Source organism: Montipora foliosa, chromosome 2 (assembly GCF_036669935.1).
Source record: "Montipora foliosa isolate CH-2021 chromosome 2, ASM3666993v2, whole genome shotgun sequence".
Lineage (NCBI taxonomy): Eukaryota > Metazoa > Cnidaria > Anthozoa > Scleractinia > Acroporidae > Montipora > Montipora foliosa.
This window is the reverse complement of record NC_090870.1, coordinates 42895233-42918417: the sequence shown is the minus strand read 5'-3', so window position 1 is coordinate 42918417 and position 23185 is coordinate 42895233. Positions and strand designations below refer to the sequence as shown.

General features: G+C 39.7%; 1 protein-coding gene across 4 annotated transcripts in view; it reads right to left on the bottom strand.

The window, feature by feature from the left end:
* Positions 1 to 1911: 1911 nt before the first annotated feature.
* The window catches only part of LOC137990821 (carbohydrate sulfotransferase 11-like), a 22839-nt gene continuing 1565 nt past the window's right edge, over positions 1912 to 23185 (bottom strand). The window contains exons 1-6 of one of the 4 annotated variants that reach the window (XM_068835932.1): positions 21595 to 22008; positions 17919 to 17978; positions 17301 to 17396; positions 17035 to 17216; positions 11211 to 11260; positions 1912 to 5250 (exon numbers count right to left, since the gene is read on the bottom strand). In XM_068835932.1, coding sequence (XP_068692033.1) covers positions 4354 to 5250; positions 11211 to 11260; positions 17035 to 17113 — 1026 coding nt within the window. In that variant the 5' untranslated portion in view covers positions 17114 to 17216; positions 17301 to 17396; positions 17919 to 17978; positions 21595 to 22008 and the 3' untranslated portion in view covers positions 1912 to 4353. Of the gene's footprint in view, positions 5251 to 11210; positions 11261 to 17034; positions 17217 to 17300; positions 17397 to 17918; positions 17979 to 21594; positions 22009 to 23185 lie in introns of those variants that run through there. The other 3 variants (XM_068835931.1, XM_068835929.1, XM_068835928.1) reach the window with 3 other exon arrangements.

Genomic DNA, 23185 nt, shown 5'->3' with positions numbered 1-23185 from the left:
CAGTCTCTCCTTTAAAGACTGCAATCTCTGATTTCGCGAGCTGTATCTCACGTGACTTCAACGGTCCTGACCGATGAATCTTAGAAACCCATTCAAACTTCACCTTACAGGTAAACCTTGGTCAATTTTCTAATTATTGCTGCAAAAGATTCGGTCATTTTTGTGACTTAGAAAGTTACCGTGGCAACAGGAAAGCCCTGCAAAACACCCCATATTTTGGTTTCTCAAAAACGAACGCGGTGACCCCCATTTTTTATTTCTGAAATGTAATCAGCATGCCAGAATGAAACTTTTTGCAAAGTTTAAAAAAATATGTGGATTCAGAGCTACCGTAAATAATCGGAAATTTAAGGTAGCTCTAATCCTCTCCACAGAATTTGTTTTAACTTTGCAGAGAGTTTCATCTTGGCCTGTTTTTCAGATATGAGCAACTAAAGCCAAAATATAGGGTGTTTTTGCAAGGCTTTCCTTTTGCCATGGTAACTTATTACGTCACAAAAATGACTGCATCTATTTCAGCAATAATTTATGATGCACATGGTACCATAACATTGCTGTTAAGTGGTAAAGTGTTGTAATGTGAATCGTTCTAATAACTAGACGTTCCTTGAGCGTAAACTGGGTTTCCTGTGACACGTGTTTTACAAAACAGAAGGCACTGAGAAAGGTCGTATCGAACTGCAGCGTTCCAGTAATTTTTTTTTTATTGGTGGGGGGGGGTGGGGAAGGGGGGTGACGTAGACAATTTGAGGGGTCACCCAGACGTCATGCCAGCAATGACCGTTTGGCTCACACGTTCACTCGTTGAATTATTTTGTAATGTCGTGTCCCGTTTTTAGGTATTTTACTTTTTCTAGCTTTGGTAATAAATTCAGTTCAAAGATAACAAAACACGCTCTTGAGTGAAACTCACTCGTTTCTTCTTTAAAGGGGCTATGTCACTCAAAATGATATAATTCCATGATTTGGGGTGCAGGGATGGCGCAGCGGTGAGAGCACTCGCCTCCCACAAATGTGGCTCGGGATCGATTCCCAGACTCGGCGTCATATGTGGGTTGAGTTTGTTGCCTCTCTACTCTGCACCGAGAGTTTTTTCTTTCCGGTACTCTGGTTTTCCTCTCTTCTGAACGTTTGACTTGCTTTGCGTTAATTTTTAATTTCAGCTTACAGTGTCCCCAATTAGTGCTCCAGCGCTAGAACGACTAGACACTTAATAAGTTGATTTTCTTTTCTTTTTTTCCCCAAAATGCCCAAAGCGTAGAATGAAAGATTGAAATAGGCACTTAAAACTGTTGAACATCATAAAAGAAATAATGCGAAAGGATATTGAAGTATGGATGGACATAAATGTACAAGATTGCAATGGATTACATTTAGGTAATCTTGGCCCGACGTTTTTCAAAATTATGACAAATAGCCTGAATAAAGGTTGGTTTTTTTTTTTCTCAGAATCATTTCGTTTGTGATGTAACGATAATTTTACCGGTAAAAGAAACCCACATTACCATTTTCGAGGTTTAAACTCGTGATTAACTAAAGATTTTCCCGAAACACCCTAAAATAACGTGACATGACCTCTTTAAGTGAAATAAGCAAATTGCATGCATGTTTAGAGTTGCACTAAGCAAAAATTTATGCCACACACGAACAAAGGACTGGACATGTTGTTTCCGCTTCATACTTTCTCTTTTCAGTCTAATCTGATGACTGGTCATAACATTTTTTGGTTTACGTTTGCACCAAATGGTATCGCAAAAGCCGGGGGTTACGGTATAGCACTTTTATTTCGCGGGGTTTAATTTTTGCGGATTGTGCTTGATCCTCAAAAATAATTTCCACCAGGAAAAATAAATTTACTGCCGTTAATGTAACTAAACATGGCTTTTAATTCACATACAGGGGGGTCAAAAAGATCGTTTATTTTGATATTTGCATTAAGAAAAAGCAATTAGAGCTTGCTACAAACAAAACGGAAGGATAAAAAGTTAAATCAATACTTTTCCAGTCTCTAAGGTCTAAGAGACGAACTCAAAGCAGTCAATCAAAAGGTCACGTTAACCTTGCTCGAACGGGTCATACGAAGGGACACTATATTCTAAGGCCTCCAGGATCCCACATTTCTTCCATTCGTTCTCGATGATTGAGGGGTTAGTAAAGTAATAGAAGTTGAAAATAGTCTTGCTGCTTGAAAGGAAAACCGCAAAAATTAGTTCCCAGCGGAAATTTCAGTCAATTCTCGCCCAAAAATGTGTTCCTGCAAACCTCAAAAGGTGAGATAAACCGCGAAAATACGGTGGCGCGAGGTGAAGTTTGGCAAAACAACAAACCTACACACTGAAAAACGGTCGCTAGTGGAATGAGCGATAAAAAATTAAACATGCCGCCAAAAAGTTTCTTTGGTCGGCCATTTTGTTTGTAGTGCTTAGCGGCCGCTCAAAAGATAGCCCACGCAGCCCTCTGACTAGTTGCATGTAAAGGTGGCCTATTTTTCAACCCTTCTAGCCGGGTAGCCTGTAGCAATGTTGATCAATCCCTTCACTGTTAAACCATTTCTTTCAATAATGAAGCAAAAATGGACAACAAGCTTTCTTTCAATTAATTCTCGACTAGCAAGAATTAGTTAAATTTCAATTTGTTTTTTTTTTACCTGAAGACTCTGCAGAGTTGAGTACAAATAAATAAAATTATAAATAGCCAGAAAATTGTAAACACAGACTACTCAAGGTGTTCGGTTCTGTCTCTGGTTTCAGTGTTGTACATAACATCACAGTTAATAAATAATAGTAATAATAATAATAATAATAATAATAATAATAGCAAAATTAATAATAGTTTATTAAAGCACCTGATTCATTTGGCAATTTTACAAATAAAATGAAAACATTGAAAAACTCAAGTTTACAAAAACAAACATATAAAAACTATAATTATCTATTAGCTATAGTAGTAGTAGCTATCGCTAAGTGCGGCAGCTTCTGCAAATACCAGAGCAGAAATTACGTAAAACAAAAGAAACAAAAGACAGAAAACAAAACAACTCCAAATAAAGACTAATCCCAAGTGACCAAAAACACGATGCTTTCCGGTACCTGCAAAAAGACCCTTAAGTGCCAACGAGACAGTCAATATAATACACAGCTTGCAGATTTGTATCAGAGTGCCATTTTTGGAATCCAATGGGTCTCGAATGTTCAACAATGTAATTGTCAACGTGTTTTGCAATAATATTGAAAGTACTTTGTAATTCTTTAATGGCCCTAATTTTAACAGGAATTTACACTTTTAAAAAACTGTGTTTTAACTCACTTAATTCCTAACAGAGGAGTAAACGATGTCGTGTCATGCCAGTTTGTCTAATGACATCACACATGAAAACACGCGCTTTCATTGATTCTTGAAAGCACATGATAAGCGGTCATGGTTCCCAAACCTTATCTTAACATTACATTTTCTCTGGAGCGCTCGAAATTTTTTCTGCATACACAACACTCTCGCGCTTTGGCTCTATTATTAGGGAGTTTAAGATCTACGACGCGACGGCAGCGAAAAAGTCACAAATCATGCATATTTAATGAGCAAAAACAATAGCTTCGCACGCACTGCGCGTGCATTTTTCATTTTTGTACATTTCTTTCGCGTTTTCTGCAAATCTACGACGTGAAATTACCAATTCTAAAGTTTTTCAGAGAACGTGAACACAAGGCAGCGAATTTGAATTTTCTGACGTAGCTTCAACACCGCACCTCCTACTTCAGTTCCTGGAAAGTTACACTAGTTTTTAGAAGTTAGATAAGTCAACATATTGACGAAAAAGATTAATTAACCTGAAGTTGGGATTTTAAATGACGTTTTCGTTACCGTCGCGTCGCAGATCTTAAACTCCCTATTATAATTAGGGAAGCCGCCTCGTCAGCCTCGCGTCTTCCGAGTGAGGACAATGTGCTGCGAGCTTGTGAGCCATGCGAGTCATGCAAGCCACAGCTTGCGAGTCATGCTCTAGTCAACATGGCGAGCCATGCGAGTCAACATGCAAGTCACACATAAGATAACCGTTTTAAAATGAGTGCTTAGACTTGAAATCTGTTTATCAGTGTTATTTGAAAAGGTTGCTTAGACTTAAATGCAAAATTCGCACGGCTCGCATGAACCCTCTGGCTTGTCACGGCCGCCATGTTGGAGCCCCTAAACAAAGAAACGGCGGCCATGTTGGAGTCCCCACCAAACCCTCCTGGGAATTTAACTCTGTTATTATGCAAACGCTTTCTTTTGTTTTCGTTGAAAAACATGGCTGTTGATCGTGTGAGTGAAAAGCAACATGATGGTTTATTCAATCATCAATGTTGAATAAACCTTTCATTGTCGCTTTTTGGTTGACGATTGTAAATCTCCACTTGAAAAATCTCCCAGAAGGCCAGACAGAACTCCTGGGAAATGGTAATTGAACATTTCATAATCCTTCTCAAAGAGCTTAATTAGCTGAAACATTTCAACTTTGGGAATAGTAGCGAAATTTTCGATTATTTTAGTCGAAGTATTATGGGTGATAAAAGGTGGGAAAGTCACGACTTTATCCATTCCAGTTCGTCGAAGAACGTAGGGAGCTTCCTCTTGCATATCGTTGAAGTGGCCAATGAAGTCAAAAGGTATGTCGCAAGGATGACAAAGGTTATCGTACGTAGCCCAGTGACGATCTGCGTTGAATCCAATGGTAGTTATGAAGTGTATAAACTTCCTAAATGTTAACTTGCTGTGTGATCTCGGATCTACGGTGCTACGGAAGTATTCCACCATTTTCTTATAATACGTTTTAGTGTAGTACACTTCCGGATTATGTACGAACTTGTCTTCATAGGCCGACAACAACCTCTCCAGGGGATCACGAACAAATAAGAATTTAAAGTAAGTTCGAAGCCTAACTTCAACCTCCTCGGCAGAATAACCCTGACTAAGAAACTTAAAGTTCTTAGGATTGTGAATAACACTTCTATCGGAGACATTCGGGCGGTTGTCGAGAGCCAAAAACACCTTATTCCACTGCGTACAAGCCACCTTAGGAATAAAGCAATACACTACTTTATATTTGTCGTTTACCATAAAATAGCCCAAATTTTTTCGGACAATTCTTCCTTTAGTATAGGTAAGATTGTGCGACTCGCAATATCTTCTGAGATAATTTTGTCGATCTCTTTGTCTTTGTTCCAAAAGCTGTGGATGTGGATCTATGGAGCCGCTAGGGGAAAGTGGTTTCACCTGTGGATGATAAAATTACACGCAGTTTGAGCAAGTGTCATGGAGATTACTTCAAGGGAAAAGAGAACCTGTCCAAGTAGTAAGGAAAAATAGCGCTCATATCTCACCCCCTCCCAACTGGAGGTATTAGAGAGTTATACACGAATCTCTGAACGCTTGTGAGGTGTTTTCAATTTATCTTGCCCGCGCGCTCAGTGATGTCGTGAAATACGGAGTTCCCCTTGAATTAATTTTGTTTCAAACACAAAAATGATTCTATCCGTCATCTGTCACAGAGATTCCCTGACAACGCTCACGCGCAAAGCTGACCAATTTCGCGCTTGCTTTCCAACATGGCCTAGTGTTCAATCTTTTATATGTTCAAATCTGGAGAAAATCTTACTACATCCGCCTTATTTCCTGGAGAAATCATGACATCTCTGGTGAATAGAAAGTAATAAAACACTTTTTTAGGACGCTTCCTTGGGAATACAAGCAGTACTGCTAATAGTTTCGGTGGTAAACATGTCTTCACCGGCCGCTGGTGTTTTGGCCCGGGGGAGGGGAGCTAAAAAGGGCTTGTGATGCCACTTTTGAGGGGGAAGAGGAATCTGCCTCAGTCTGAAACAAATGACTGAATGTGAAATTCAATGGTCACCGTTGCAAAAAAGCCACAGCCTGGCAAGAATAAAACTGCTGAGAGCGGTCTAATGGTCCAAGAGGTGACAAAGAAGAGGAACAAGCTGGCCTTGCATTGCCAGACAAGGTGGTCGCTGTGTTCAAAATTATTTATGAGGGTGCAAAAACGGAAAGAAAAGATAAAACGCCCTGAAAACTGAAGTTTTCTGAAAGGAACAAAAGTAAATACAGTAATCTGAGACATTGCACAATGAAATACTCCCAGCACAGATGCAAAGCTTCAAAAAAATGCAAGAAACGTTTATTAAAGGTCTCATTCCCTAGCAACGCGTTTAGCTAGGATAATTGCTGAGACTAATGAATGCAGTTTTGTTGGTTGCAGCTTGTAGTTACCAATCACCAAATTTATCATGTGTCGAAGAGGAAAGTTTAATTTAAGACGGATTTGGATGAAGACTTCAAAGCAATCTGTAGCAGAAAACAAAGAGTCGGCAGTGAGCTGTTTGGTGATGATCTGACGGAACGTCTTAAAGTGGTCACTGAAAGCAAAACGGCTTACCGGCCACAAGAAGAGAGCACAATCAAGATAATATCAATATGGAGGGCGTAGTAATTATGTAAGGTATTTTTTAACCACCAGAAGGGGTCGCTGTCACGGGGGACGATCCCCGGCCAAAGACCACAGCAGGGCCGAAGCAACCCGTATCCGTCCAAAAAACCAAGCCAAATCCAAACCAAGAAAGTAAGGGCTGTGAAGACCACTTAACACCTAAAGAAAGAAGTGTAAGCTAGTTATCAAATGAAAGTTGGAAATGCAACAGGAATCATCTGCAGCATCTGTGGCAATTCGCAAGCTTGATAGGTGTTTCTGCGGATAATTCAGCTATTTCTGCTATTGATAGGTATTATGGTATCATTTTGTCCAGGGGTTGAATATGGTCAGTTGTATTACCTCCAGATTGAGATAGAGAAAACCAGTTCTCTGAAACGAGTCACAAACCAGAAAAATGCCGGAGGCTGTTGGTCTCCAGAGAAGCAACTCATGAACGTTAATCCAAGAGAACGTTTAGCCGTTCAATCTGGTCTTCAATCCTTTTTCAATGACTGCGGACATAGTCATATTAAATTCTTCACTGACAACACAACTGCAGTATCTTTTCTGCGTAATATGGGCGGTTCCCATTCCACTCTCTGCAATGACATCTCTAGGGAAATTTGGTTCTAGTATAAGGTAACGGTAACCCATATCCCAGGGTCACATAATACTAGCAGATAAGGCCTCACGGATCTTTCACAATGCCTTAGAATGGAAGCTCGACAAGACATGCTTTGATAACTTGGGGAAAACGTTTGACTATCCAGGCATTGGTATGTTTAGTTCTAGACTCAATTTCTAAGTTATATGTTATGCCTCCCGGGAGCCTCACCCCAAGATGCCTTTACACTGTATTGGGGTGAACATTTCAGCTATATGTTTTCTCCATTTAGTGTCATTCCCCAAGTCCTTTAGAAGATAGAGGAAGATCAAACGAAAGTGTTGTTAATAGCGCCCTAGTGGGAAACTCCGGCCTGGTACCCCAAACTTGCCAGATTGCTGGTGGCCAGACCAGTACTATTGCCCCAAGCTTCCAACATTGTCAATTTATCGTTCAACCCAGAAAAGAAACATCCCCTTTGGAATAAACCGCGATTGATGGGATGTCTGCTATCAGGCAAACCAAGGTATTTCGAATCGAACTCAAGACATCATGCTTGACTCTTGGAGACCAGGTACAAAAAAACAGTCACCAATTTTACCTCGGGAAGTGGGTCCTCTTTGCAAGTTGAGGAGGTGCTGATCCCCTTCAGCCACCTGTGAGTAAAGTACTTGACGTCCTTGCTGAACTTTACTGACGACTGTGGTCCTGGATATAGTGCGCTTAGCACGGCAAGGTATGCCCAGTCAACAATTATCACCCTGTTGGATGGAACCATGACAACTTGTTCGCACTCTTTGTTCCAAAGGTTTATTAAAGCTGCTTTCCAGGCAAGATAAGCTTTCCCTAAGTATCAGACAGACCACATGGGACGCTTTCGTGGCATTACATTTTCTGAAGGAATGGCATCATGTGAATACCTTGTTCCTTCAGCACCTCTCGTTCAAGTTGCTTATGTTATGCTCCCTTACAACAGGTCAAATGTGTCAACCCTTTCACTTTATGAGCTTCTCTTTATTGCAGATACACATTTCCTGTTCACCAACTTGTTAGAGGGAGGGATCACGGTTAGCCGCATGCTCCAACAATGACTTCAAGAGTTTGGTTTTAACCAATGGAAAGCGAGTATACGATTGGCGGGATGAAAAGAAAGTTTGCTGCGGTGAGGCAAATAGTAGTGGAAAAAAATGTTCTTGATTCTGAGCATGGTGGGATAACGTCAGCTGCAGCTTAACATTCGGATTGCAAATGCAAAGGCGTTTGTTCCCGGAAAGATGATAGCAAAACGAAAGGTTGTCCGTGTAAAACGCGAGGAAAATTCTGCAATCCTGTGTGTAATGTCTCATGACCAGTATAGAAAATGCCAGAAAAAGGTAAGCTTTTAACTCTATTTTTGTGTAGCTTGAATTATTGTTGAATTTTGATTTTTTTAATGTATATCAAAGTTTCGATACCAATAGATTTTATCTTCGTCCAAGGCACTGATCTTTATTCAGTAATTCAAACAAATTCGCGAATGGCCAAGAATGTAAAGCCCCGGCTACACGTTACAACATTGTTAGAAGAACAGGTTCCAACTAGCTCGTGCAATTTTGTTCGTCTTTGAAAAAAATTTCTCGTGCGTATTTAATCCAAATTGCATTTAAAATCATGTGATTACCTTTACTAATGTTACACTATACAATATTCAGTAACGTATGCTCGTTTGTCCCACGATGGCCTCACGATCGCGACGTTTCGAATGCATGCTGCAAGTCTCCTAGCCTAAGGCGTACTCTGGAACCTTAAGTCGCCGTAACTAAGGCACCTGAAAGCGACTTAAGGCGACCTAAGAAAAAATTGCCCAAAAACATTTAAGGCGACTTAGGTCCTGTTCACATGGAGGTGGGGAATCCCGGGAAGGTGAGGTGCCCCGCCTCGATGGGGTAACCAATCTGTTCATACAATGTTTCTTTTTTTGTTTATCGCTTTCACATGAGAAGTGGGGTGCCCCACCGAGGCGGGTTACCCGGGCCAGGGTAGCCCGCTTATTTTCTCCCTGTGAATGCTGAAGGTGGGGTACCCCACCTGACTTGGGTGATTTATCTGTAGTTTGAACATTCCGCCAAATCATTTGGAAACCTCACCCCAGCGCCCCGGGGCTATAAATAATACATGTGAAGGCTCTCCTTTTTCGACAACGAGTAGGCTTTGTACCTCACCTACCCGGGTTCCCCCACCTCCAAGTGAACAGGCCCTTAAGGTGACTTAAGGTGACCTCACACAACTTAAAGTGCTTTAATTCTACTTAAGTCACAATATCAATTGATCAAACGTTTCCATATTTCTTTTCCAAAACCTTGTGCGTTTTTATAATATGATCACAGAAGTAAAAAAAAATGAAAATAATATTATTATCTCCTTGCAGCTGTCAGACAACTCAACGCCGAACAAGCATAGAAGAGCGTAAACAACATCTTGACAGGCAGAACTACTATAGCCTAACATCACGTAGAAGACACCCGTTTGCGCCTCTAAAGAGAACGCCTTCATTATGGTTCTCCACTCGGGTAAGATAGCGTAGTCATGGACACTGATACTGTCCTTCCTAATTGACAACGGACGATACCAGCTCCTCAACAAATTTAAAGACCCCGGACACACTGGGTGACCATTACCATTAGAAGGAAGTCGGTATGATTTCGGTGCCAGCTGTTAGCACCGATAGTGATTATTAAGGGGATTACCTAGTATTGCACAGTGCATCCTGTTCTGCGCATAACACGGCGTGGGCCACGTTCGTGTTCGGGCATGGGTAAGAGGCTTTATGGTCAAATTTCACGGCTCAGTTCTGTTTTCTTTGTCTCACAAGTCTCAAGGGAGATTCTAACCAAAATCCTTTAAATTTAACCATAAAGACTCGTAGCCTTGTGTGAATATTGATATATCAAACGCGGTCAAAAACGTTTCAAAATGGCGGCCTTTCGGGAGGGGTCGAGCTCGGTTTCCTTTCTGTTTTCTCTTAAACGAGGTTGGTGACCTATCTTTTTTTTTTTGACATAATTTATTCTCGTACTCATTCTCTTTGTGCTGTAAAAAAATTTAAAACAATTGGCAGAAAAAAAGTTACAGGGCAAAATGTATTCGTGGCCATCACTCGAGGACACAAAATTGTCTCTTCGAGATCACGCACCTGAGGAATATTTGTAGTCAGTGCGTTTTCATGACGTGTGCCTGTTCCATAAAACAAACACTAAATTATTCCTTTTGAACAATACAATACACCTGTTTCGTTATTTCAAGAATTACGTCAAAGCTGTGCTTCCTGTTCCTGCGAAACGTAGCGTGAAAAGATGAAACAAACTTGTCCTTGATAGATGAAGTCGCAATGATTAAATGAGTAACTTGAACAAGTTATATCTCCCAAACGAGCTTGGTGACCTATTTTTTTTAATTTCACATTTTGAGTCACCATAATGTAGGGAACAATTGAGAAAAGTTAAGAAAATCTTACGACAACTTCTTTTACTAAGGAATTACCTTAAAGAGGGAATTCTTAACACTGGCTAACAAAATGAAGACCAAGGGGTATACTCTGAGTTCAAGTCAGGTCATCTGGTTTCTCGAATTGCACGAGTAGTCAGGCCTCCTGATTGATAGATTTATCGTACTTTTTACAGGCTGTGTTAATTGATTTAAAAGAATTGAAGACTGTATTAATTATGAGGAGGAATATCCCCATTTAGTAAATTTTCAGCTCCGACTATTGCATTTCTAGCTGTTTGATTGGCTAAAAAACTCCGACTAGTACTATGAGCCAATAGTCGAAGTTTTACGTCATATGAAAAATAGTGCTTCAAGATGCTCTTTCCGGACGCTTTGTAAAATTGTGGAAATAAAAATCGGCGGCAAAACCCGGTTTGAGAATTTACTAAAACAATTATTCCATTCGCCCCTGTTGGATATGAAGTGATTATAACCAACTCGCGCTACGCGCTCGTTGGTTATTTTATCACTTCATATCCAACTCGGGCTCATGGAATAATTGTTATTTGGCACATTTGCAGGAAAACCAACCAAATCTGAAGGACACATTACAAGGTCAAGATGGGACAAATAAAATTTGGATACGATAAAGAAAGCTGGAGTTTACCAGCTCGCACTTACCCTTACAGGAGTAGTAGAAACTAGTACTTTGATGTATTTCCTCGTGAATTCTGAGAGAACGAAAAAGAAGCAACTTTTTAAAACCTAACGTCTATTGTTTTAGACGACAGAGATTTACGACTGATACAATTTATTAATGAGCTGTCTGCCCGGAGTCAAGATTCTGGACTTTATTCTGATTGGCGGAAAAACGAAAAAAGATCTTAGTCCCTGCTCCGATTAGTTACAGTATTGCAAATAATACTTCCGGTGAGATCGTTCAACATTTAACCTTCTGCTGTCAAATGTGCTATGATTGGCTGAGCTTGAATGGGAAAGGCTTGAAATTTCTAGGTCGAAACAACTTGCTGTGTGCATGTACAAAAAGCATAATAATCTTTCCCATCATACCTGAGGCGAATCTTTACCAACACAGCAAATGTTCATTCCTATAACCTTAGAAACTCAGAAATTAACTTTCACATCCCTAGACCTAGTACAGAGTTTGGGAAAGGGACTTTACAGTATCGAGGATCTGTTCTGTGGAATAGAATTTCCCCACCAAGTTTAAGAACTCATCCCACCCTAAGAGACTTCAAGACCTCACTCAAAGGGAAAAATTGTTATTTTAAAACTTTTAACAGTTAAAATATGTAAGAAACAAATTAATATCATAAATCTGTCTTTTATATTATAATGTATATTTTTCCAATTTACTAAGATTAGGTTTGTAAGGGAAAATAACATAGATGTCTATATCTTTATTGTAGAATATTAATTAAATGTCGTGGATTGTAGTTAGTTAAACGCGATTCGATGTAAGGAAAAATAACATACATGTCTTTGATAGTTTTATTGTCGAATATTAATCAAATGTCGTAGATTGTAGTTAGTTATACACAATTCCCAGGAAGATCACTTTAATTGTGATATGATGTCGTGTATAAAAAATCGTGGTTCTGGTTTTACTTTAGTGGCTGTCAAAGGCCACAGGCTAGGATAGGATAGGTTTATTAACAAATAATTACATAGCAGCCCTTGAGCTGAATTGCGTAATGTCACTAAATAGGCTTGTAAAAACTATACACAATGTGAAATATAATAACACTAAAAATATCATTCGTTATATAATGTTCCTGGAGTTTGTACTTATTTTGGCCGCAGCACATCGATGGGATGAAGGTGTTCTGGTAACGCTTAGTATTTATTCGAGGAATATCAAATGTTTTCTTTCTCCTGAGATTATACTTCGATTGGTGTCTTTGTGGAAGTACATGAAATAATTTGTGCGACTGATCACGTATGACCAGGTTAAATAATTTGTCACACAAGTCATGCCTTCGCTGATGTTACGTCGTTAATTGGAAAATCTCGAGGTTTCGTTGGTACGTCTCTCCTGGAGATACAATTGAGAGGACTCGTTTCTGGACCCTTTCTAGATCTTCGCTTAGGTACTTGGGAAGAGCGTGATTGAACACGGGAGTACAACATTCGAGCACAGGTCTGATGCAGGTACAATAAAACCTGATGATGTCTTTCAAAGGTACTTGAGCACGTTTTAGCAAAACTATGAAATATAAGCGTTTGTTTCTCTTCTTTACAATATCATTTATATGATCGTCCCAGAGTAAGTTAGTAGAAATAGTTAGTCCAAGAATCTTGACATTGTTGACAGTATCTAACTCCTTCCTATCGAGAGATATTGGGTCGAAAGAATGTTTTTGCTTCTTAAAATCTATAACCATCTCTTTGCACTTATCTACGTTAAGCTGTAGTGTATTTTTGCATGACCAATCTAGGGCAGCAACGGCGGCACTTTGGATGATGCTGTGTTTTCCATTTTCAACAACTTCATCAAGAGTGCAGTATCATACTTCCACGAATTTACGTTGGGAACTCTCAGGTCGTTTATCATCAAGAGGAAAAGCCAGGGTCCAAGTTTGGTGCCCTGAGGTACACCACAGGGGACACGTCCCCATTCAGAAAAGCAATCGTTCCCTAGCTTTACCCGTTGCTTGCGGCCCATCAGAAAGTCACAGACCCATCGTGTGACTCCAAAAGGAATTTGTAGGCTAGAGATCTTTTGGACTAGAATACGATCGATGATCGATTAAGTCAAAAGCCTTTCTATAATCTAAAAGCACAATCCTCACCGCAGCACATGTAGCGTCAGTAGCTTCAGACCATTTATGTACCATTGAAATAAGGGCATGGGTAGTAGATGACTTAGGAATAGCTCCGAACTGGTCAGGGTCGATGATTGATAGGATGGCTGGGCCGATCTACATTGCAACAATAAATTCCTCGGAGATCTTAGACAAGGCGGGAGTGAGCGATATCGGTCTGACATGTTTACTAACGTCAGTCACAGGTTTTACTTTAAACAAAGGAACGACGCGTGCCATCTTCCAGGGGGGTGGCATCTTTGTTCGGCAAATGAGCTATTAAGTATTAAGCAGACGGGCTGTGCCAGGATCTCGGCGAATTCCTTTAAAATCCAGTTTTACACACCATCAGGACCTGATGCCTTTCGAGGATTGAGTTTTTGTAGAACAAAATAAACATCAGTCTGAGAAAGCACAGGTGCGACAAACTTCTCATCATGTAGAGGAAGAGACTCCAAGGGTTGATATTCCTACATTGGCTCTGAAAGAAGAGCATTGTTAATCAGATTTGCGATTCCCTGAAGATCGAGAACATCAATTTGATCCAGATGAAGTTGGGAGGAGAGATCGTCGGAGCCAGTAGCAGGAGTCATACCTGCTATTTTTTTAACGTCATTCCACCACTGACTTGGTTTAGACTGTTTTAGGTGTTGTACTTTTGATGAGAAAAAACGAGCACGACAGATCTTTCTTTCGCGGTTCACACGATTTCGATATAAACGGAAAAGTTCTTTATCGTACAGTTGTGGCATGTTTGTTATTATTAAGTCCAGTATATTGTATTGTCTTCTCTAGTTGATACGCGGACAAGTTGTTTCATACTAAACTGGGCCAGTAACTGATTGATGTACAATCTGTTAAAATCACCGGTCAGAAAGATTCCACAATCAGAATAGAGGCCTTTGATGGACATAAGCGTGGAAGATAGGTAGACGATCATAATGTTGTCGTCGCCACTAGGGGGGTGGTATACAGTTCCGGTCACGATACAAGGAATTTCACGAGGGAGTCTCTTTGGTCGCATATAAACCCAAAGCACTTCTACTTCGGGATGATGCAGCTGGTCCAGAGTTTTATATTGAATTGAGTTGTTAATATATACACAAGCGCCACCGTGAGCGCCAGTAGATCGGTTTTTGCAGGTAAGGTAATACCCAGGAATGTTAATGCAATTCTCGCTGATGGCTTCTGTTAGCCAAGTTTCGGTGAGACAAATGAGATCAGGATTTTTACGAGTAGCAAAATAATTCACTTCATCGATCTTGGGTGCGAGAGACATGGTGTTAGTTACTAAAAGACTGAGACCTAACAGATGGCTTGAATTTTTCGCATTGAAACCAGATGTGGCGGTACTTGGTTCTTGAATCAGGTTGTTTACACTGCTAACTGGAAAGGTGTGAGCTGGAATATTTAATGACTCAATATGCAAATCACGGTTTCAATTTCCAATAATGTCTGGAGGAAAGTCGATAGAGGTTGCAACATTATTCGCTTCGCTGCTAGAAGAAACATCTATTCCACCAAAACCCTAGCCCTATCTCGCTAACCCCGTCAATTTCTAAATTGGCAGAGGACTTTGTTTTGTCCTCACATTTTGGGCCAGCTGTACTCGAGGTCATCGATCCTGACCAATTCGGCGCAATGCCGAAGTCATCCACAACTCAGGCCCTGACGTCTATGCTTCATCAGTGGTTGGAAGCTACGGACGGCACGGGTGCAGCTGTGCGAGTAGTACTCTTCGATTACCGAAAGGCATTTGACCTGATCGACCACGGTATCCTCGTTCAGAAATTCTCAGCCTCTCCATCCTCCGAGGCGTGACACAATGGGTTATCAATTTCCTAACCAGCCGTAAACAGCGCGTCAAGCTCTCCTCGTCCTGTTATTCAGACTGGGAGATGATGCCTGCGGGAGTCCCCCAAGGAACCAAATTAGGTCCCTGGTTATTTTTACTCATGATCAACGACGTGAGGATCCCAGGCGTCCCTACCTGGAAATATGTGGATGATACTACCATTGCTGAGATCGTTCCTAGGGGAAAGGACAGCCACGCCCAACATGCTGTCAATTACGTGGCAGAATGGTCTTCATGCAATCTGATGCAACTAAATGCAGCCAAATGTAAAGATTGTTATTGACTTTAAGAAATTTAAACACTCTTTTGAGTCATTGGTTGTTAGAGACAAGAATTTTGTTCAGAACGCTAAGATCCTAGGTCTAACTATATCGAACAACCTAACTAGGAATACTCACATAGGAGAAATTATAACTAAAGCAAACAAACGCCTGTACTTTCTAGTACTTCTGCCCAAGGCCGGTGCCCCATCGTCAGACATTGTGAATTTTTATTGTACTTGTGTAAGACCGTTACTTGAATACTTTCCGCCCATGTTCCACCACGCCATACCTAGCTATCTCAGTGAGGACCTCGAGAGAATTCAAAAGCGGGCGCTTAATGTTATTTCTCCAGGGCACAGTTATTGCGATAATCTTGCTCGCTTTCGCCTCAAAACCCTACAGAGTAGACGTGAAACACTATGTCTTAAACTCTTTCAATCAATTTTAAGTGATGAGCGTTTTAGCAATCTTGTCCCCCCAAGACACAAGGCCTCTTACAATCTTAGACAATTGCGTACTTTCACCTTGCCACGTTTTCGCACTGACCGTTATAAAAAATCTTTTATCCCAGCAATGAGCAAATATATTAATTCGTAGTTTTAAGTACATTTGGCACCGACGTACATATTTTTAGTCTTAGATTTTTAAACTTTTAATTAGATTCATTAATTGTAATTCTTATCCAACTTGTAAATAGTCTTATATTGTTATAATAGTTAATTTATTCTTTGTAAATAATTACGCAATTCAGCCTACTGGCTGCTACGTTTTTATTGTCAATAAACTGTCAAACTGTCAAACTGTCAACTGTCAATTCGTTTTTAGAAGGAACATCTATTCCACCAAAACCAAACAACCGACGTAGTTCGCAGTTTCACTTTTGTTCCTCCACGGAGGCCTCTGCAAGTAGGACGAATTTCAGTGAGGCCAAATTCATTAAGCTTCCTCCAGAGTGAGTTATTAAGTGTTTTGATCGAAGACTTCGAGCAAATAGAAAACAAACTTGCTCTAGAGAATCTCAACATCATTAGGAACCAATTCAGACGATAAAAAATGATTTAGGGGAGAAGAGAGCGCCAAAAAAAAAAAAATTAAGAGCCCAAAATGTGTGCTGCCAAACACGGCGCTCCATTGGGATCTCTTTGGGTTTTCCTAGGTTTGGCTAGGGTTTTCCTTTCTTCCAGAGAAGGTATCCTTTCATTTTGAACAAGTGCTTTTTATGTTATAAAGATTGACTGAAAGTGCATGTACTCTCTTAATATATTTTCTGATAATTTTCCCTTCAAGGAGACCTTTATGCTCTGAGTATTAAGGAGGACATGCGGGAGTAATTTAAAATGGCCATGTTTAATCTGAGGTAATGAGGCCTGAAATTGCTAACAGATCCAACATAAAGTTCGGGACAGGGAATGGTTGCCTATACTAGAAAGATATCGATCTCCGGCAATGAGTCCAAATCAGACATTTCTTTATGGTTCCAGGACTGAAACGCACATTCAATTTTCTCATCATTCCGAAATTGCAGTACTAAAATAAAAACTAAGAAAAAAATAGGGAATCACCTGAATAAATACTAAGCGCCAAGAAACAAGCCAGGAGAAGTGCTAACATTACGGTACCTTCTACCGCGCGCGTGCCCATTTCGCTTCGGGATCAAGTTAAAAGACAGCGACAAGATACTTCCTGACAGTGTTTACCCACTGCCTTCTTCACAAGGGCTTCCAAGTTCCAAAGGACGTTCCTCCTTGAAAAAGACAAAATGAGAAATATTGTCATTAAAATCCTATCCTTTAAATCAACGTGTCTAAAAATAGAAGAAGGCTTCAACCTCAATCAGTCGGCATTTCCTTCGCAGACGCAGAAAGACCGTAAAGGATCTCATCACAAATTTTAGAGGAAAAGATATATACGCTGAAGGGGATGACTAGAGGAAACAAAAAGATACATTCAGCATGTGGTTAGAAATATAAGATTTTAATTGACAATAAAGTTGACAGTTACTTGTGAAAATACATTGTTCGTGGTTAGTCTTACGAAGTGCGTTTCATCCCGACCAAGGGACTCATCAGAGACCTTTCTGCTTGGCAAACTCGTTGGGCGTCACGCCCAAAGTACCGTTCGCTGACAAAATTATGTCAGCAATCTCGCCTTGTATCGCATAAGGATTCCAGACCACACAAATTCACGAGTGAAAACTGACAATAAAGTTTACAGTTACTTGTGAAATACATTGTTCGTGGTTAGTGTTACGAAGTTCGTTTCATCCCGAAAGGAACTCATCAGAGACATTTCTTCTTGGCACATTTCTAACCTTCTTTGACAGGACCTATCACCGAGATAAAGGTATAAACTTGGAACAATCCTGGGAAGTGCACATGCAATCACATTGATTTTATATCCTAATAAAAAATAGGTTCAGAAACAGCATAAAAAAATCAAAACCTACCCGGGCGCTGATATCCCTGATTGAGACCGCAAACCAGTGCTTGCAATTGTATTTAAAGTGCTGGAAAAACAAACAGGTTGAAAGAAAGAGCTATGACATTGACTGCTTGAAATTTGAATGTATGGGGCGCATGTAGAACATATCTTCATCGGCGAGGTGCGCAACAAATCTGAAACCCTCGTTAACGTTCATCTGCAACAATATGGAAGAGAAACACCAGATGGAAAACAACAGATGTGAAATGAGAAAGTTTTCGGGACAGTATCGAACTGTCAAACATGGAATAACAAGAAAAAAGACGAGCGACAACGTGTATTTATGGCTGAGAATCACAGATGATGTCAAAAAAGATGATGAAAGAGCGGGAAAACGTTAAGAACACTGACCCAGAGAAATATAAAGAACTGAATAATCAAGTCAGAATAAAAGGGTAAAGATGGTGTCAATAAGTGTTAAAATACTGAAAATCGTCACATAAAGAAAGGCAAACAAATGTATAAATAAGGATGTCAAAGAAATGACAAACAACAAAAGCAAGAAATCTATGGGGGAGTGCTTCAAAAACAAAGAAGGCAAATAACTCTTCGAGAAAGAAAGACAGATGGTGCATTGGAGATCTAAGCTCGAAGATGACAGGACCATCCGATAACTCATGGCCCTAAAATCTTAAAATCTGAGGTAGAAGAGGCGATTCAGAAAATGAAAGCAGGACATAGCTGATGAAATAACTGTGAGATGATAAAAGCTTTTGATGATTTCGGAACACACAGGGAATGGAACTGGACATATCACTGACGACTTCAAGACATCTACTTTCATTACTGCTGTCACAAAACTAAATTCAGACGGGGGACCATAAGCGTCATGCCACACACTTTACAGATTTTCCTGACAGCCCTGAAGTATTGAATCGGCACTGAAAATTTCAAAAATCCAATAAAAATTGTGGTAAAAACAGTGCATATATCTGCATCTTTTTCAAAAGGGTATCTGAGCACCATCAAACAAACATTCTGTATTATTGAGTTCAGTTTCTAAGGAAACCATGTCTACTATATTTTCTAAGTGAGGGATCTATCCGCAGTAAATAATAATTATAGAGTGAGTTTCAAACGAGTGTTGTGAGGACAAAACCAAAGTAATTACTTTGGTCAATCAAAAAGGACAGAGATAATCCAGTAAACCAATCAAAACTCGAAGTAATTACACGTAGCCGACACAAAGCAAGGGAAAATTACTACTACTACTACTACTACTACTACTACTACTACAGTAACTACTACTACTACTACTACTACTACTACTACTGCTACCAAGTATAATAATAATAATAATAATAATAATAATAATAATAATTTTAATAATAATACCAACACTAATAATAATAATGATGAACTTTATGTCGACTGTATAGGTGGTTTTCAAGTTACGTCATTGCCACCATGTTGGTGGACGAAAACAAAAGATTTCTTATTAGCTCCTTTTGTTCGTCCATCAGCAATTGTACATTGCAGCAATGTCCTATTTTTCTCTAGAGATGGGTTGCAAACCACCTATTTAGTGCTGGGGAATTAATTAGGAATACAGTACAAAAATCAAATTTAAAAAAAAAGCTAATATGATAGTTAATAGAGGGGAATGCTTATGAAGCCGGAGAAATTTCTTTGTTGTATGTTTTTGTTCTCATTTTTGGCCTTGACCGTGCACAAAACTCAATGGTAGTTTACTCCGTACTGAGGAACTAACCAATAGAAACGTGTTGGTTACGTAATTCATGCAAAGTGTATGAGCGCAAAACAAAAGATTGTGCACGGTCATGGACTTTCCAACATAAATCTTGGCATCTTTGTTTGCCGAGCTTCAAAACCAGTCCCCTCTATTAACTATGCTAATATCAAATCGAAGACTGGTTTTTCAGGAGAGGGGAAAACCACATTATCCGGAGAAAACCCTCTCAAAGCAAAGGACCAAAAAACTCAACCCACATATGACGTCAAGTCTAGGTACGGAACGCGGGCCACCGGCATTCAAGTAGTGGGAATGAGGAGAGTGCTTTCGCGACTGCGCCATCCCTACTTCCCAGCTATAGGAGGCAAGGCCTATAATAAGATGAAAATTTATCCTGAAAATACCCTGCCACTGAATAATGAAACACCAGAATCACAAAATGACTCTGCTGAGTTCATGTTTCAATTGCTTCGGCAAGTTGGTAAAGAAAGGAACACACAGAGCAGACGATCTAGAAGAATGAAAACTCTCTCCCGACTACTGATGCAGCAGGTGTCTGATGAAGAAATTATAGTGGCATGGATAGCGTAGTTGATACATAACTTTGTTTAGTCTAGGATTAATTAGACTGGTTTAGCCGGCCTGTAACCGAATGCCAGTTTGCCAAAAATACTGAAACAGCCAAGAAAACGCACTGATAGAGTGAATACTCTTTTATCCTCGACGCACAGATAGCGAGATACTCTTTTATCCTCGCTATGGCTCGGAAAGTACATGCCAGTCAATAGACAAAATCTTGACCGTTTTATGAAGCGAAGACGCGAGGCTTGCGAGATGGCTAGCTTAATGCCGCGCGAAGTAGTGCGATCGTGTGCTGTGAAAAGTGTAATGTAAGTGTACGTGTAATGTAAGGTTTCCTGGAGATTTTAGTAGGGACCAATGAAAGCGCGTGTTTTGATGTGTGATTTCATTAGGCAAACTTGCATGACGCGAGCGACTATTGATGATCTTGTGTTCAGAAACAAGTGAAAACACATTTTTTCCCATTTACCTAACCCTTGTGTTGTGTACACTTGCTTCGAGTGTTCTTTAATATTTATTTTCGAATCATGGTGTTCTACATTGGGTGAACGAGCTCAAAACTAAACCGGCGTACGTGTTCTTATCGGCCGCTGTTGTCAATTTCGGATTTCGGCCCGCGCGTAGAGCAGTTTGTTTTTCGTTTTGTAACCATGGAGTTGGGAACAATTTAATTTAATTTTCAAAGAAATATGTTGTCTACAAAGTACACAATTAAACGATCAATTTGACTTGTAATTCATGGCCGTATCTTGCAAAATAAAAATTCTGCAAGTGAAACAACTTTCATGTGCGAGAGAGTTTGATTCCCTGTTACATGTTCCACACTGAAAAGTCTGAAACGCTTTGGCGATTTTTTTACATGGCACTGATTTTATTCAATTTCTCTTAGTACATGCTCACTCAGTGATCTTGGTGTTTCAAGCAATCTGATTGGTTCGCTATCTTGGAGTAATTGAGCATTATTCACTCCCTACGGAGTGAATAATGCTTGATCCAAACAAAACAAAATGGCCGGCGCAAACTCGCCAGCATTTATGAATCAGAAATATTGAGAATACAAAGTGATGCTGTGCTACAGAAGACAAAGAAAGCCACAAAATTTGGCCTGAAAGTTTTCAGGGGTAAGAGAAGAGTTCATACTTTTGCCAACTAGTGTTTGACTTCGCTTTTCCAGATACTTATTGCTGAAAATTAAACTATTCACGCCATCAATTTGTTTCACTCGGAGTAATTCTCTCTTGTAGGGCTGGTCGCCCACCAAAACAAATTTGTTACTGAAATCGAGGAATTAAAAAAATGTCTAAGAACGTTTTAAACGGCTGCAAGGAAAAAAAGACGGGTCATTTTACAATAAACTAACGCTCACCTCAATTACAGCGCAGCTGCCATTTCATGTGGATCCTTTACAAACTGCACTTTCAATTTCCATTTCAAATTAACCTCAAAAACTTTGATCGAACGGTGAAAGTGTTTTAACAAGCAGACTTTCGATTTAGCTTCCTAATTTAAACGGTGTTAAATGACCATTTTGCTGTTTGTGACGATGATTTTAACGAAGGTTATTTAGATTTGCCATGTTTGAAGCTTCAGTCTGTAAACACTTACGCGCATGCTTTGTGCCGCTTTATTTCTGATAAGAAAATTGTCCCATGTGGTGTTCCATAAGGCTCAGTGCTGGGTCCTCTTCTATTTCTGGCATTTATTAACGATATTCCAAATTCTTCACAGAAGTTAAATTTTGTCCTATTTGCGGATGACACAAACATGCTTTATGCTGATAGACATCTCAAGTCCCTCGAGGAGACCGTTAACAAAGAGCTGAAAAATGAATGTGAATGTAAATAAGCTGACACTTAACATTACGAAATCTAACTTTGTTATTTTTCGACCTCCACAGCGATCGCTAAATTATGAGATCCAACTCAAAGTAATAGACTACAGCACTAACATATCGTCAGGTCTGGAGTGTAAGGAATATGTTAAGTACTTTAGTGTTCTGATTGACAACCGTTTGTCCTGGAAATATCACGTAGACTATATCGCCGTGAAGATTAGTAAAATTGGTGGAGTAATATCTCGTCTAAGACACTTCGTTCCATTCTGTACTTTGAGAAGCATATATCACCCCTTAGGGTGTTCCGGGCAAAGCGCCAATATTTTATGCCACCAAGGTCTCGTTTATGGTTCCGCGAAGTAACACAGAATTACGCGAAGAGAAACAGAAGTCAAATTTCCTTTTAAATTTTCTTTTTAGATAAAAGCATTCGATGATTATGCCTTTTTTTTCATTAAAACTCTTTGCGTGTCGTATTTTTGTGTTTTTAAACGGTCTCTTTTAGGGGTCAAAATCTGCTTAAGCCACGCCTAGATTGGTCTCCTTTAGGGGTTAAATTCAAAATTTCCGACGAGCATCCCGTCTGTTTCATATGGGAGTCCCCCCCCCCCCCGGCATAAATTATTGTTACTTCAAAAACGTGCAATACGTTTGATGTATTTTCTAAATCCAAGAACTCATGCTATTCTTTGTTTCATTTCTTCAAAAAATATTACCCATTCACCTGTTTTACTTTGAAGTTATCTTACATAACTCTGCTCCAAAAGATTTTTGAGACAAATTTATCAAGACCAGCTTGATTCATTCATATAACACGAGGGCTGCATCTTGTGGCAAATATCATATTAAATTTTCACGTTTAAATCAACAGCGCAATTATTTTTCATGCTTTGGCGTGAAAGCGTGGAATTGTCTCCCATCGCGAGTATGTAATCTACCTAAACTGGCGTTTAAGAAATCAATTCGCAAAGCTTTATTCGCAGCTCTAGAAAGCGAGGAGGATTATATTGAGGCACCCAATTTACTATCCAAAATTAATTTATATCTTACATAACTTTTTGTAACAATTCACTGTCAATCTCTTCGCCTGTTTAGTTTGTTTAGTTTATTAAGCTACTTATTA